Genomic DNA, 16,840 nt, shown 5'->3' on the forward strand with positions numbered 1-16,840 from the left:
TGGAGCAGGGAAACATCTGAAAGAAACATAGCTTAAGGTCCCTGAATCACACATATGTCTTTAAATATTTTTTGTTGCCATTAGGAAGTAGTGTGTTCATGTGAACAATATATATATATATATATATATAATTTCCAATTATAAAATTCCAATCTTCAAGTCGTCAAACAAACAAACAAAAATTGGGAAACTGTGAGACAAATATTGTTTCAAACTGCTCAACAAATCAGTAAATTATAGCTTATTTCTCCAAGATAATGACCATATAATGTGTGGTCTCCCTGACTTTGAAACCCATCTTTATAACTTCTACAAAGCACAGGTAAATGTGATGGCTTAACTTTAGACAGGTGACATCACCAAGAGCTAAATCACACATCCTAGCAGCAGTCATTTTTACTTTCTTTCACACTTCGGGTTATTCTATTAAACCTACAACAGATTTAATATCAACTACGCAATGCGTCTATTTATATACAGGCAAACTTTAGTAAGACTAACAGATAAAGCTCTTAAACCAATGGAGTTTGCAGTTTAATATTCTGAAGATTAATTACTATCGACCGAACTGCTGTATAATTATATAAAATGTTAAATTAATCAACTCGAGTGACTTTTAAAAATTATGTCAATTAAAAAAAAAACAGCTGGACATCTGAAGAGACACCACAGGAAGTTTTTTGGTGGCGAATCGTGTGAACTGGGTCTTCTTGTATTGGATCTAAGACTGGGACGAAATGGGAGCGACGCTCTACTGTGATTGGTGTCTCGTGTCAGGCAGTGCAAGCTGATTGGTTGTTTGGCTGAAGAGAAGGCGGGCCTTTACCACAGCCGATACAATCATGAACCAACTATGTGAAAGTGTAGGTTAAAGTGGGCGGGGTTTTCGCTGATGGGCTTTAAAACGTTTGCTGACTGAGACTGGTTTATATTCTGGATGTGGGAGAGTGTGTTCGCTCTGTAGCAGTCACGACTATGTTTTACAGGTATTGTGTTGTGGTACTGCAGTTGTTATACGTTTATATTCACCTGTCCGTAAATTACGTGCATTTTCCTGGGGTTATTCAGTAGTTTAACTCGGTAAAAAGTCGCTTGTTTGTGCCGCTGCATCTGAGCTAAGCCTCATTAGAGAGGAAATCTCAGGGCTCCTACGCCTTGCTACCGCTCGACTTTTGCAAATCTTTTAAAATCACATCTCCTTGCAAAGAGTTATTTTGCGTACTGGTACTTACTTAAGTTTAGGTCAACGTGACTTAACCTGTGTGTTTTGCCCCCAGGACTGCGTAGCACAGGCAGATATGGCTGAAGTAATTGCCGTCAGTTTGCACTTGCCGTCCACTATGAACGCCATCTTCCAGATCCAAGAGTACGCCGATACTTCAGCTGTCCCTGTCGCCACCTCCCCTCCGGCCTCTCAGAGCAGCGAGGACTACTTGTTTGTGGACACTAGACACCCCAACACAGTCCTGCAGGGCCTCAACAGCTTGCGACTCAACAACGCTTTCTGTGATGTGACTCTCTGCTGTGGAGGCCAGGAGTTCCCCTGTCATCGCATTGTGCTGGCTTCTTTCAGCTCCTACTTCCAGGTAAACCCATTTCACCTTACACTAGTGTCAAGGTCAGGGCTCCAGCTGACATTCTAGTAAAATAGATATTTTTCTTTCCATCTCTTAAGGCAATGTTCTCAGCTGATCTGATAGAGTCCAAACAAGAGCGTGTTGCCATCAATGGTGTTGAACCTCAGATGATTGGCATGCTGGTGAGCTACGCCTACACATCAGAGGTGTACATCTCTAAAGCAAACGTTCAGGTAAGCAGTCCTTTCTCACCTCTACCTCTCCAATGTCACCAGTCATACATGTGTGCTCAGTACTGATTTGATTTGCCGTAGGCGCTGCTGGCAGCAGCAAATCTGTTGGATGTGATGGCTGTTAGAGAGGCTTGTTGTCGCTTTATGGAGCGCCAGATGGATGAGATGAACTGTGTGGGGATTCATTGCTTTGCTGAGGCCCACTCTTGCAAGGTGCTGGAGAAACGTAGCATGGACTACATCCTGGAGCACTTCAGCAGTGTTTGCCAGCAGGTGAATGTCTTGCATTCATTTGGATAGACTCACAAATAAGGGGGTGTCATTAGATGGATTTCTTTTTTTTTTTTAAATCTTATTATAGATAATTTTGTGTTGGCTTTCTGGGTTGTTTTTTTTTAAGTATGTAACCCTGCACAAATTAAACTAATACTTGAAATGATAAAATAATAGCTCTTTTTTTTTGTTTTGTTTTGGGCTAAAGAATCACATTAACCAGAGTTTTCCAGTGTGTGAACAGTCCCACTAGTGGGGAAAAACAGACTTGGTGTATGTTAACACTAAGGATGCATACAGCTCCTCTTCGCTAACATCCTACTATAGTCCTCTGGTGGAATAAAACTCTGATCACATGAAATGTGTCAGTGTGGTCAGAGGAGGTCCTTTGAATGCTGTAGGGCCGTTTTGACATGACTGGCTGGTCAGCAGTGTAGAAGTCATCAAACTACATCCCATTCTGCTCAGATTCAATCATACCGACACAGATGAGTTTTACCTCTACAATAAACTTGAAGTAATAAAGGGCATCAAAGCTTGAGGAAGCTGTTGATAGATAAATTAATTGAAAGATCATGCGGATGATGATCTCTCTTCCACTGGCCTTTGTTTTTCCTACACCCCTTGACTCCTCAGTCTCCTGCCATCTCTTGATTTACACCTCCTGCAGCCCTTTTGCACTTTCCAGACTCCGTAGAACCACATATTCTTGGTCTGCCACCTTTCCTGTAGACTAGGTCCAGAAAAAGCTCCTGAGACTCTGCACTACACTGTGGAAACCCAACTGTATACTTTATCTCTGCAAAGTAGAAGTTTAAAGTAAAGTTTAAGTAAAAGATGGCCTTCACTCCAAACTGGGACTGGTTGAGGCCATCTTCTACCCGCTGACAGTCACATGGACAAGCCAGTGACTTTAAGAGACCTGCCACCTTCAGAAGTTTTCTGATGACCCTACAGTAGTTGGATGCCTTACTGGGTAAATGAAGAGGAATACCAAACTCTGGTGCAACTCAATGTGGCAAAAAAAAAAAAAAAAAAAAACAATACAAAAAAACCCCCAGCAGACTCAACAAACTTATCCGCAAAGCCAGTCATGTTGCGGTTGTGGAGCTGGACTCTGGCAGTGGTGTCAGGAGGAAGATGCTGTCTCAGTAGAGGACAAAACTGGACAAAGCCTCAGAAACCCACTTGACTCAATGCCCGCTGTCAAGCCACCACGCCTGAGAGTGATAAGATGGTAGAATGCCAAAAGGTCATTATCATTCAGTACTGATGCATCCTGTATTCTCCTTCCTCCAGGAGGAGTTCCTGTCTCTGTGTGTGGACAAACTGACAGAAATCATCACCAGTGACCTTCTCAATGTGCCCAAAGAAGAAATGGTGTTTGAAGCCGTCATGTTGTGGTTGAATAAATGTCCTTCTCGCAAGCAGAGCTTTGAAAAGGTCAGATTCATTTGAGTTTATAGAAGTTGATGAAGCTGTAATCTTAAGTGCTTGGTGTTTTTTCTTATTTTTGTCCAGCTTAAATTGTTCCATTTATCTGTTTTTCTTTGAGTGCAAGCAACCTAGTCGATATTTGAAAGGGCAGAACTCAGCTGCTGTTGCACATCTGTGCATTGAAAATGATTGTATAGACACTGTTTCAGGAAAGAGTGTAGATCTATAAATATGCAATGCCTCATGCTGAGTGGCGTCACACAGCATTATGCATTGCATTGCAGAATCTCCAACTTGTCCAGCCACAACAGATCCACTCTGACACAAGGAGACTCTGGCTTTCTTCTGCTTGCATATACATTGTTCAACAGGAAAAAAAAAAACTCCATCTTGTCATTGAAAGCTAAAACGGGTGTACCTGGGCAGGTTCTTTATCACGTCACATTAGAGGAGGGGGACAAAAAAAGAAGAGATTGATTAAAAAATTGAGTTGTGTTCTTTTTTTTTTTTTTTTCTTCTTTTTTTTTCTTTTTTTTTTTTTTTTTCCATTTTTAACATCTTTTGCTTTTTATTCCTCAAAGGTGCTTGAGCATATCCGCCTTCCTCTCATCAGCCCCTACTATCTCCATGATCAGATTGAGTGTCTGGATGTGGTGAAGGAGAATCAGGCCTGCCAAAAGCTCATCTCTGAAACCAAAGACTATCTACTGCTGAAGGACCGCCGGGGAGAACTCCACTGCCTCAGAGCGAGGCCTCGCAGGTCCACAGGTAAACAAGCTCACAGCTGGAGTCCCAGTCATACTAGACAAATTATGGCTTGACCAACATTTAATATGTCTTGCTTTTAATGCTGTCAGTCTATGTCAAGCTTAAGGTGAATGTAGAAGATGTATACAGTAACCAGCACAACATAGTTAGATGTATTTTATTATGAATACACAAGCTGGTATATTTGGTTGGTTACTATGGTTCTGTATGACTTTTCTATTCCATGGTGCTGCCAGCACACTATCCAATGGGACACAATGCTGTATACTATGCAGCTGTATATGTTTATTAGGAGCTGAGGGGAGGCCGGCTTAGTTCAGTTTCCATGGAAAGAAAGGTCTCCAAGATTTCTCCACTAAATACGAAGTGTTAAGAGACGTAACAAAGCTCAAAATCCAGCTTCCTTTCTGATGTTTAAGAACCTTGAATTCTGCATTGTTTTGTCATGACTTGTGATTTTGACATTTAAAAGGGACATAGTAGCCAGACACACACAGTAATTACCTCTGCAAACTCTCTGCACCTTGGCAAAAGACTATTTTTGCTTGAGTATATGTCTAAAAGGGCAGTAGGCTGCATCTCAATCTTCTGTTCATCTTCTGCTGTTGCCCTGGCAACAGGGACTGCTGAAGTGATAGTGACGGTTGGCGGGGAGGATGACAAGGTAGTGCTGCGTAGCGTCGAGAGCTTTGACCCTGTGACAAACCAGTGGAAGAACCTGGCATGTCTGCCTTTTGCTGTGAGCAAACATGGGCTGGTGGTCTCAGGTAAGGCCCATTTGGGTCAAAATTCAATCTTAATTCATTATGATGCTCCTGTCTTTGTCTTCTAAAATGTGCAAGTCAGCTTTACTGTAATTTGTTTTCATCCACCACTCTCCATCCCTCCATAGGCTCGACTCTTTATTTGGCAGGAGGGGAGTTTCCTGATGGTTCAGCCAGCAGAGAAATGTGGCGCTATGACCCCTGCTTTGACTCCTGGATGGAGATGGCTCCTATGAATGTAGCTCGCTCTGAGTTGGGTAAGGGTCTTTTATGCTTGTACAGAGAATATGTCTGTCACTTTCAGCCTACACACACAGAAGGCCTTTGTGTACTTAATTAACACGAACTTGGACTTGTGTGGTAACAATGATGCATGGCCTGAAAGAAAATGTCTGTTAAATGCTGATTTATTGTAAACTTGAGTCAGAAAAGGCCAAGACATAAGACATAGATCTCATCTTGAAGGAGCAAGAAGATGTAAGAACCAGAGGACGAAAGCACAGACAACAGATGTCCTGAACAGCCCACAGTAATTTTAATACTTAGTTACACACCATCAAAACAATTTTTGTCTGTGTGATTGTATGTATTCCACAGCAGAAGAGTAAAAACAACAACACTCGCACAGTAGTTTAGTCCTTCCACACATTGCTGGGACTGCAGATACACACTACAGCAATGTGATGTGTTTATAAAGCTCCAATTAGACAAAGAACTTTGAAAGCAGAGAATTAAGACTTTCCATTGCCTTGAAATGTTTACATTTTAAGGCTTCTGTTTGCATAACGTTTTATTACATTTACAATGTTTTTGCATATATATGACAAAGACGACAATGATGCAACATATTTAAACTCAGATGCATCTTGTAAGTAAGTTGATCTGGTACTGGTTTAGCCTTGGGTTTTTTGTTTTTTTTTAAACACTTGAGGTTGAATATGAAAGCTGCACAACTTGATACTTTAAAAAAAAAACAAAAAAAAACCCTCACATTTCTCAGGTCACCTTCAATGCAGCTGAACTAACAGCTTTTTACGAAGACCGGAGGGGGCTATGTAAGTAAAAGCTATAACATGAGCTGAAAACAAGTACTGTTTAGAGGGCACACTGATTTCTAAAACACCCGCTTTTTTTTTCTTTGCTACTTTGAATCAAATTTCTGTGCATGTGCACCATGATTTATTTAATCATCACTGTTTGATGCATGTCAGACCCCAGATGTGCATATCGTTTTGTTTACATACTGTGAATCTGTGTGAATGACACTTATTTTGAAGCTTTGGTTCTCCTTTTAGTGCAGATGTGGGAGTAAATTTTTTTTTTTTTTTTTGAAGATGTGGGTCATCTGCACAAAGATCTGATCCAACTAAAATGTAGTAATTGACAGATAAACTACACATTTAACAGGAAACTAAAAGTATATTAAAACATCGGTCTTCAGTTTCCTGCAGTGAGTGCAATGTTAAATAATCCACTGCATATGGACTGACTGAGCAAGTTGATTGACATTATTGACTCTCTGGACTCAGGCCTGGTGATGCTGGACGGCTTTGTGTACGCTGTGGGTGGGTGGGAAGGACGCTCTCGGCTGGATTCAGTGGAGTGTTACAACCCTCACACTAACTCCTGGCAGTTCACCGAGTCAGTAAAGATGGCTGTAACAAGTCCTGCAGTGGTAGCACTGGATGGCCTGCTCTATGTTACTGGTAGGAAACAATTTGTTATTATTGTTGTTGTTGTTTTTCTTGAGTCTATAGCTGTTATGTTTGTGTCCTGGTAGGTGGTGCAGTCCTGGAAGACGGTGACGGCACAGACCTTGCACAAGTTTACAACCCTAAAACTGCAGTGTGGACAGAGGTTGCCCCCATGCAGATTGCTCGCTCTGGTTCAGCAGCTTGTACGCTCAAAGGAAAGATATATGTTATAGGTATAGAAAATGAAGACTCTGCACTGCTCAGTCAGATTTCTTCGTGGTTGGGTGTAAATACCTCTAGTTGGACTAATTTCTCTTCCATCTCTTATTTTTTCAGGTGGATGGCACGCCTCAACAGAAAACACGGATAAAGTTGAATGTTACAATCCCAAAACTAACCAGTGGACTATGTGTGCCCCTATGAAGGAACGACGCTACCGGCCAGGCGCGGCTGTCGTAGATGGAAAGATCTATGTCTTGGGTGGAGAAGAGGGCTGGGATAGGTGATCAGTTTCTCTTTCTAATTAACATGAATTAAAAGGAACTTTTTCTAAGAGAGAGGATGCATTGTTCGATAGTTTTTTATTAATACTTTCATCTCTACTTGCAGGTATCATGACACTATTGAAAGGTACTGTGATGAAACTGACACATGGGAGATTGTAGGAGAGATGCCCACCAGTCGAAGCTGGCTCAGCTGTGTGTCTCTACAGCTAAGAAAAGATATCCACGAAAGCAGCTGTCCTGATACACCGAATGAGAACTAAAGGCTGACATCAAGGAAGAAGTTTTCCTTATTATTTGCACTCCTTGGCGCCAGTGAACAGAACCTTGGAGACCAGTGAACTGTGGAGACCAGTGAACTGAGAAGCCTGGAATTAACTCAAAGACTAAGCTGTTACTGGTGACTGGTGAAGTGATTGGTTTTAGTTGGCGATGACTTGAGGTGCAAGTCTGGCTCGCTTGGGTAACTGTTTTAAACAGAAGTTGAGATGCTGATGTCTATCTGCATGATCTCAACTAATTGTGGCTCACCACCTAGTCAGAGCCCTGAATTCGCACCATATGATGTGAATACTTTTGGGATATCATCGTAGGGTATTAAAGCCCCTCAATCTGAAGATGTTCTGGGCCACCATAATGTATTTTTGTATTATGTGATGTATTTATTTGGAGTGTGACTAGCTGTCAGAATGATCTTTTTGGCAAACTGTAAAGAGTGTTATAAAAGCTTTGTGGGCCAGTGGATCATATTGTGAACATTTTCAAAGGTTACCTGTGGAAAACAATGTGCACGTGTGAGCAGTTTTTTTTTTTTTTTTAAAATAATAAAACTTTTTAAGTTCTGAATGATTCTTTTTCAACCTGTGACATGCTGAATATATTTTTGTATTGTGATGTGAGTCTTACATTTCAGTGAATTTCAATACCTTTAATTTGTAATAAAGATGTTTAACTCTTTAAATAATTTTCTTTTCAGTTTTTGCTTTCAGTTGTGCCTATTTAATCGTTTTTCAGTGATGTATACATCTCATGAAGCTTTTTTTTTTTGGTTCCCCCCCCCCCCCCCAATGCTCAAACTCTAATATCAAATGTGGAAGAAGACATTTTTGCCATTATTTTAAACATAAGCTCTTTTTTATTTATTTATTTATTTTTTTTAATAAAATCTATGGTTGTCTAGAGCTATAAGAGACGCAATGAAAGCTGAAAGGCTAACTGGTACAAATAAACGAGGTACCTAACACCTGAAAAGGTTAATAAGATGGCAGTGACGTGACTATATAAAGGGAACATTTCAGGGAGGCATAGCTTCAGCTGTAAAGATTGGCAGAGCTTCACCAATTCAAACTTTTTTTTTTTTTTATAAACGTGTGAACATTTAACATTTAGGATGAAACCATTTATTTTACATTATATATATATATATATATATATATATATATATATATATATATATATATATAATGGGTAATTTTAGAACTGTTTATTCATTTAATGTCTAAAAAAAAAAGTCAAGGATTGAGACACATTTGCAGGATACAGTATGCAAATATGTTTTTTTTTTCTTTTTAAAATAATTAACTATTTGTTCATACCATAGACTGTATATACAGAGTATATATGTACACACTTATTATTCTGAAAGGCACTGATTTTGCCACGTCGCAGTGGATTATGGGTAAGACGTTGGGACGCCGCCATATCTGTCTCTGTGCCGGGTTGAAGGAGAGATTCCGGAGTCATGAGAGGAATTCGGTCAATCAACAATTTTTCTGTGAGTTTCTCGTTTTTTCAGGTCTGGATGGTGTAACCCTTTGGGTCAAAAGGTGGTCCAACCCGCGACCAGCTCTTCTAAAAACTTGAACTAATTGTACCAGTTACAATTAGCACTTCGGCTAGTTATGGCTAACTGGGTAGTCAGCTAATGCGGGTTTTCCCTTCAAAGCTACATTCAATGTTTATCAACGGATTAAACCCTTGTCAGACACTTTATGTGCACTGGAAAAGCAAACAACATGTGTTGCAACATGGCTTTCGGCGGGATAAAGCATGGTTATGTTGTTCTGTGCAGTCTTTGCTCAGTGAAACCTGAAGGTCATCACTGACTTCGTTTTACCCATTTCTCTTGTTTGAGATGTTTCAGAAGAAATTATACCTTTACTGTGGTTGAAATATTACGACCTCCTGATAATGGCTAATCATGACACTGTAATCATAGTTCGTTCACATTGTTACACGAAACCAGTTGCATTGGGCTGGGCTCTGGTCCTTTACAAGTCACTTCCTAAATGCTTTTTTATGATGTTTGTATTTAATGTTACAGCTGTAGGAAAGGACATTACTGCCTCTGCTCTACTTAATGACAGAATAATTGTCTGCTGTTTTAACCTCTTTAGAGAAATGATGGCATTTAAATGGTTATTGGCTTAGTTAACATCAGGTAAACACTGGGTAGTTTAAAGTAGTTAAATAAAAAAAATGATACCTGTTAATTGTACGTCTGAAACATTTTCTATTTCCCCCTAATTTTAAATTACCTGTAATTTGTAGAAAAGACTAATCAAAGAACCACAGTGGGCCTTGCCGTTTACATTATTTAAGGATGTGCTGCTTTTACGAAGACGGCGATGGGTTAAATTGAGGATTGCACAGGTCTACACTTCTTGTTTCCTCAGCGAAACCTCACACAACACACACATCATTCACAGTCTTAAATTTGATGTCACTGCTTCCTTCAGAAACGCTGCTATGCTGCTGCTAGGAGGAGTGAAACTCTGACTGAACCCCTTTCTAATCTGAAACCAACCAAGGCGTCATCCCTCCCTTCACAGAATGTCCAGGTAGGTGCTGCTCTCATTAATGCAAGAATCATATTTCTAGTTGATACCAACTTATTTTTTTGCATTTTACACTAAGTTGTAAATGCAAAGAGCATTGCAAATGGACAAGAACAGGAAGTACATTTTAGAAAATTGCACCAGGGCCCATTTTATTTTAGGATTCCTTTAACATTATTCTTGGCTTCTTTAGGTGTCAAAACTTCCTAACGGTCTGGTGATAGCCTCGCTGGAAAACTACTCCCCCTTGTCAAGTGTCAGTGTGTTTGTGAAAGCTGGGAGTCGATATGAGTCCTCGGAAAACCAGGGTGTCTCTCATGTGTTACGACTGGCAGCAAACCTGGTAACTTTGTGAATGATCCCTGAATGTGTAATGTCTTCAGGAAGTCTGTTACTCATTTCTCGATGTGCTCAATTAACTACTTTTAATATTGTTTTTCTATTTCTGTTTTAGACTACAAAAGGAGCATCTTCCTTCAAGATCTGTCGCAGTGTGGAGGCCATGGGAGGAAGCCTGAGGTCAGTAAATGTAGTTTTTGATCTCGCAGATGGTTGCCACTTCTGTTATTGTCAACGTAAAAAAAACAAACTACACCACACTGAACTACCTGAGCACCTATTTGTTCATCTACAGCGTGACAGCATCAAGAGAGACCATGGTCTACACCGCAGACTGTCTGCGAGATGACGTGTAAGTTGTATTTATTTTAAGCACACCTGGGTTTTTATTTGTTCTTTTTATAAACATTCCTCCAAAGTTTAATTGGTGCTTTATGTTATGACGCTTTAGAGATTCATTGTTGGAGTTTCTGGTCAACGTGACAACAGCTCAGGAGTTCCGTCCATGGGAGGTAGACGAACTGACTTCCAGGGTGAAGATTGACAAAGCTCTAGCTCATCAGTGTCCTCAGATAGGTAAACCTCAAGGCACAGCAACTCGGCTAATAATCGCTTTTGCTTCATATAAGAAAAAAAGACATTTTGGAGCAAAGGAACTTTAAAGCATGTGTTAACTAACTGAAATGTTGTCAGTTTTATGGAAATTTTCTCATTTTTGCTTAAAAAATACTGCTTCAAGGTGCAAGAATGAGTGAATGACATAAAAAACCATTTGTATTTTCACGAGTAAAGTTTAATACTCTCTTGACTGAAATCCAGGCTTTTTCGCTGTATTTCTCTTGAAGGTGTTATTGAGAAGTTGCATGAAGCGGCGTACAAAAATGCCCTGTCTAACTCTTTGTACTGCCCGGACTATATGGTTGGTCGAGTCTCCTCTGAACAGGTATGGATGCATTCGTTTGTTTGACCTCTGTGGTCTTTGATTATAAAGTGTTTTTGCCTAATTAGTCAAATTATTAGAATATAAATGTGTGTATCCTATACATTAGGGGTGTCAAACTCCAGTCCTTGAGGCAGGTTTTTGTTGCTTCTCTCAATCAAACTGATTCAATTTAAATGGATCCAGCAGGTTCTTGTCAACCTATTTATGACTTTCGGTTAGGTGTGTTGGAGCACGGAGACAACAAAAACCTGCCGGATACCGGCTCTTGAGGACTGGAGTTTGACACCTGTGATACAGCCTTTCTACACCACTGTTTGGTAGTCTGTGTGTAGTTCTTACACACCTCTCCTCCTATTTATCCTTCCCTGTAGCTACATTCATTTGTTGAGGAGAATTTCACAACAGCCAGAATTGCTCTTGTAGGACTAGGTGAGTGTTGTTTCGTGTGTGGCTTTGTTGCACCTCCTCTCCTTTCTCATCTGTCTTTATTTTTAAGCTAGTCTATCTTGGGATTTTTGAGCTTTGGGATGTTTTTCAGTGGATCTTTATATTTTAAGGAAAAACTGCTCCAGGTCATTTGTGTGTTGATTGTGTATTTTTGCTTCCAGGTGTAAAGCACTCTGTCCTGAGGCAAGTTGGCGAAGGACTTCTGGGTGAACGCAGCGGGGCCGGAGCGCCTGTTGCTAAAGCTGTGTATCGAGGAGGTAAGCACTCGCAACAAAAAGCTGGACTCTTGAAATAAAACAGCACTTTACTCTCGTGATGTGTTATTTTGTGTGTAGGTGAGCTGCGAGTGCAAAACAACGATGATCTGGTCCACGCGCTGGTTGTCACTGAGGGCGGTGTGACAGGTAGTGCAGAGGCTAATGCTTTCAGTGTGCTGCAAAGGATTCTGGGAGCTGGTCCACATGTGAAGAGGGGCTCCAGCATCAGCAGCAAACTGAGCCAGGGTATTGCCAAAGCTACCACGCAGCCATTTGATGTAAGTTTAAAGATGTAAATAATTAAGATGTATTAAGCTGCTTAAATACAACAGGGGACATTTATTTCACGCGCTGAAATTATTGAACAAGTATTGTGAGGAAAGTAGGAATTCCCTTGTATCTCAGCCCTGTGATTGTTTTAGAGCTAGTCAGCCTGTATCTTTACATCCAACGCCTTCTGGTTGCTTACAGGCCACTGCCTTCAATGCCTCCTACTCTGACTCTGGCCTGTTTGGTGTCTATACTGTTTCACAAACGGATTCTGCCGGAGAGGTAAATTCCAAGTTTCTCATGTGTGAATTAATCATAAATGTGCTGAAATACTGTAGTGTGCTCTGAGCTCAGCTCATCCTTATTGCATTTCTCTGTGCAGGTGATCAAAGCTGCTATTGCTCAAGTGAGAGGTGTGGCAGAGGGAAGCGTGTCGGAGGCAGAGATCACCATAGCAAAGTGAGTTCACTGGAAGCGGCCAGTTGTGCTGCTCTACTTTAGCTGCTATGCTGAGAAATGGATAAGCTGTTCTTGACTGAATCTGTGCTGGATGTGTTTGTGCAGAAACCAGATGAAAGCAGACTATCTTATGTCAATAGAGAGCTCTGATGGCCTCATGGAGGAGATTGGTGCCCAAGCTCTGACTACTGGAGCCTACCAGGCTCCTGATACTGTCCTTCAGGCTATAGACACTGTCACCCAGGATGATGTGGTCAAGGTGAGTATCTACCAAACCGTTTTTAATCCTTTACCTGCCAAAATTGCAGTTTAGTACGTACCTTGATATTAAGGTCACGGTTCAGTTCTTTTACGATATGGTCATGGAACGAATGCAGAATCCTGTTTAACTTCGGTGTAAACAGGAACATGTTACACCACTTTTAAAATGAAATAAAAAACAAGAAAGAAAAACTACTTACAGTGAATTCCTTACTCAATAATTCTTAGAAAAGGAACAATCAAGGCAGATATGTTGCTTTTCTGGTAATGGACAGCATCTATACATGTACATTTTATAATGGAGGAAGAGATGTTTCAAGAGAAGAATGAATATATTCATCTTTTGACACATCTCGAAGTTATATCGAAGTTATAAAAGATAAAGAAACATGATTAGTTGCAAGGCTCTGACATGTTTGGTTAATAAAACTGTGTTTAAATGAGCCCACATTTTTAGATAAAATATGTATACAAATTAAAAACTGTTTACCCATTTTAGATGTTATATTTACTTAACAGTATTTGTTATTGTTAAATACAAAACTAGTCAGAAAATATCAATGTAAGAGTTTGTTTGTTTTTTTTATGACCTTTTAAAAACAAAAACAATTTAAATGGCGTGAAAGTCTTTCATGCTTTCTATGATTTTGTGGTTTGAGCAGAATTCATCCAGAACAAATTTTCAGTGACAGCGCACTTAACATGTGAACTGGTCTGGCCACAAGATGAACAGACCTCTCAAACACGGCTCGGCACATCATACTGGTGTCATGCTATCCATTTTGTCCATTTACATACTTCACTGGGAAGCAGAAGTGCTCCCAATCAAGAGATTTTGAAAAGGGTCTTCCTGTTGTGGTTTCTGCTTAAATCTGTTGCTAGTCTTGCTAGCGACAGATTTTGCTAGCCAGTTACTAGCGTAGGCTAGCCAGTTACTTCCCCATGGGAACTGGGTGCGCCCCCATTCCATGGAAAAGAATGTGAATACACATGTACCATTACCGCATTGTTTACATCCACAGTTCTCAAATGCATCCACAGTTCTCATTAGTTAAAAGGTCAGACTCAGCACACGACTGTGATAGAGCCACTACATTTGTACTATGTGTGTAACAACTAATTGTTAACCATCAGTGCTTTTGTGTGGGTGGATGGTTGAAGGCTGATATATAGGATATTTTTAAAGGGAGAAAAAAGAATCAAGGTCGAAACAAACTGACTTTTTATTCGTGACGCCTCCACTGCCATGCTTTAAGCTCTGGTTTGTATCCACGGCAACATTAGCAACATTACTGTGATGCAGTTGAATTCTGAAAAGGCAGCAAACGGCCTTAGCTGTTTCCTCGATTTCTTTCAATCTTTATGGAGAAACAGAGTAATACACTTCCAGTTGGATCTCACTTATCTTTGTTTTATTACCTCTGCCAAAGAGTTTATTTTTTACTGGCATTTTTCTGTTTTCAAGGTAACTTAAAAAGTTACAGACGGATTTTCATGAAATTTTCAGGAATTGTTGGAAATGATAAAAAAGAACTTATTTAATTTTGGTGGTGATCCAGATCACCGTTTAGATCAGGGATGCCCTAGTCCAGTCCTGGAGATCTACCATCCTGCCGTTTCTAGGTGCAACCTTTTTCCAACACACCTGAATCAAATAAGTGGCTCGTTAGCAGGCCTCTACAGAGCTGAATGACACGCAGAAGAGGAATTCACCTATTTGACTCAGCTGTGCTGGACATGGGTTGCATCTAAAGGTTGCAGGATGGTAGATCTCAAGGACTGGACTTGGGCACCCCTGGTTTAGATCCTGGAATTTTTTAAAGGATTGTTTAACATTGTGAGATAGAGCTATTTTCAACATTTGTGCATGTAACTCCAACGAAAATGGTCGGAGCACTGACGAAAAAAAAAACAGGACAAGCTTTCAACGGGTTGTAAAATATATCGAAGACTGATGATCCAGAATGATCCAGAATATGAAAAAATATGGGGCCTTTAGAATTTTCATCATAGGAAGAGAAAAATAATTTCAATATGGGGAGAACTGTGGCCCTTGGTGGAGGTTTGCGCTCTCCGTGTGCTTTTCTCGTTGTCTACTTTTTTTCAAGAGTGCATCCTTCATCAATGCCAACGGCACGTTAAGCAGATTTAATTAAAGTGATAAAAATCCACATTAAGATTAGATTACTTGGGATTTTGATGCAGCAGATGAAGGTGACAGTGCATTTTACTGTGGCCACCGCCTGGACATAACACAGGCAAAACAAACATATTCCCAAACGGGATTATTTTGGATGTTGTCAAACATGAGGAATCACACTTAGTTCAACATTAAAATTGTTTTTCAAATGCTTAATTAAATGTGAGAGCTGTGGCATGCATATGACATTGGCAATCATGCTTGAAGGTATATTAACAGATTTTTTTTTAAAAGTGACATGTTTTTAAGCTGCAAATTTGAAAGCTGATGTGTGTAAATAAGTGAAAGTGTTGGAAGGTTTTAAAAAGTTCCTCTTCCATTTTTCTGCAGGCTGCAAAAAAATTTGTGGTTGGCAAGAAGACCATGGCAGCAAGTGGACACCTTGTTAGTACACCATTTGTGGATGACTTATGAAAATAAACTTGAAGAACAATTTTAAGTTGGCTGTGCTGTGGCTCACAGATTAAAAAAAAAAAAAAAAAAAAAAAAAAAAAGAAGACTCCAAAGCCTCAGCCTTCTGCAGAAATGTTTTTGACATCTTCAGTATGGCCTGCAGTTTGTGTGAGCACCAGCAGGAAGCTGTAAAATGATAATGCAGTTTTAGTCAGTTAATTGTATATCTGTGTAAAATAAAATGACAATAAAACAATGGAGTGTCCTGTGGATGTTGCCTTAAAGTTGGTTATATTTTAGTGTTAGTGTGGTCTGATGGATCAGGAAGCTGCTCTGTATTAATAAAACTCCTTCCACACTAAGTCCATGAGCTCATTTGTGACATTTTTAATGCAGACTTTTCAGCCTGAAATAGGTACCGTTTCATTTGTCAACCAGAGGAGGGACCCAAAAGCACAACTGTGTAAGAAAACTGTTCAATTCAGATTTCTTCAGCCTAGTTTTGATCGTGCAATCTGCAAGTTTAACAACTAAATGATTGGTTTAGATGTATTTCTTCAGAATATTGGCTAGATGTACATAAACAATCAAAATAAAGTTATACAATAATCTATGTTGGTGTTTTTTCTTTTTTCTTTTATTTTTGCAAATGCTATTGATCCTCTTTTGTCATAAGACCTATCTAAACTGCTTTTCCTCTCAGTTACTAGAGAAGTTGGTTCCTGTATGAAATAACTGTTTTAGTCTGGTTTAAAAATTATTTCATAGCACCAAACCTACACTTACAATGAGCTTTTAGTAACCACAGACCTGGGGTTGTTAAAATGTAAGATCTAACAGCTGTATTTAAAGTAGCTGACCACTATCAGCAATAAAGGTGTTTACCACCTCAGCTGATTTGTCTCAATGTGTCCCCCAAGGTGGTGAGTATTTTTCTTCCTTTTCATGCTTCACACTCATATTTACCTGCCTTTGAAATGCAATGCTTCATATTGTCTAAAACTGTGTTGGACTGACTGCACAGAAGCAGTTTGGATGGCTTTGAATTTCATCAATTTAATTGATATTTGAGCAAGTGTCTTCAGTTTCTCTTACAAGAATCTGTGTGACCTTAAGATAATGAAACCTTGTGACTTAAAATTAATAGGGTATGATACTGGATAATTTTCTTTGACAGAAAGAGAA

The 16,840-nt window shown here is 39.8% G+C and overlaps 2 protein-coding genes across 2 annotated transcripts; both read left to right on the forward strand.

Annotated features, from left to right (window-relative positions):
* Positions 1-936: 936 nt before the first annotated feature.
* On the forward strand, positions 937-8,104 carry LOC306765086 (kelch-like protein 24). The gene is made up of 12 exons (XM_079252439.1): positions 937-986; positions 1,278-1,586; positions 1,676-1,810; positions 1,892-2,083; positions 3,383-3,526; positions 4,102-4,288; positions 4,909-5,055; positions 5,181-5,309; positions 6,582-6,758; positions 6,833-6,979; positions 7,083-7,248; positions 7,356-8,104. The coding sequence occupies exons 2-12, from the start codon at positions 1,299-1,301 to the stop codon at positions 7,510-7,512; spliced, it is 1,869 nt and encodes a 622-aa protein (XP_079108565.1). The 5' UTR covers positions 937-986; positions 1,278-1,298; the 3' UTR covers positions 7,513-8,104.
* Positions 8,105-8,916: 812 nt separating this feature from the next.
* uqcrc2a (ubiquinol-cytochrome c reductase core protein 2a) lies at positions 8,917-15,756 on the forward strand. Its single transcript, XM_079252251.1, has 14 exons — positions 8,917-9,023; positions 9,988-10,089; positions 10,280-10,429; positions 10,541-10,605; positions 10,721-10,777; positions 10,877-11,001; positions 11,271-11,368; positions 11,740-11,797; positions 11,977-12,072; positions 12,151-12,350; positions 12,544-12,624; positions 12,725-12,801; positions 12,907-13,060; positions 15,593-15,756. The coding sequence occupies exons 1-14, from the start codon at positions 8,991-8,993 to the stop codon at positions 15,674-15,676; spliced, it is 1,380 nt and encodes a 459-aa protein (XP_079108377.1). The 5' UTR covers positions 8,917-8,990; the 3' UTR covers positions 15,677-15,756.
* The last annotated feature ends 1,084 nt before the right edge of the window (positions 15,757-16,840 follow it).

The sequence above is a fragment of the Telmatherina bonti genome (genome assembly GCF_933228915.1).
Source record: "Telmatherina bonti genome assembly, chromosome: 14".
NCBI classification, from domain to species: Eukaryota; Metazoa; Chordata; class Actinopteri; order Atheriniformes; family Telmatherinidae; genus Telmatherina; species Telmatherina bonti.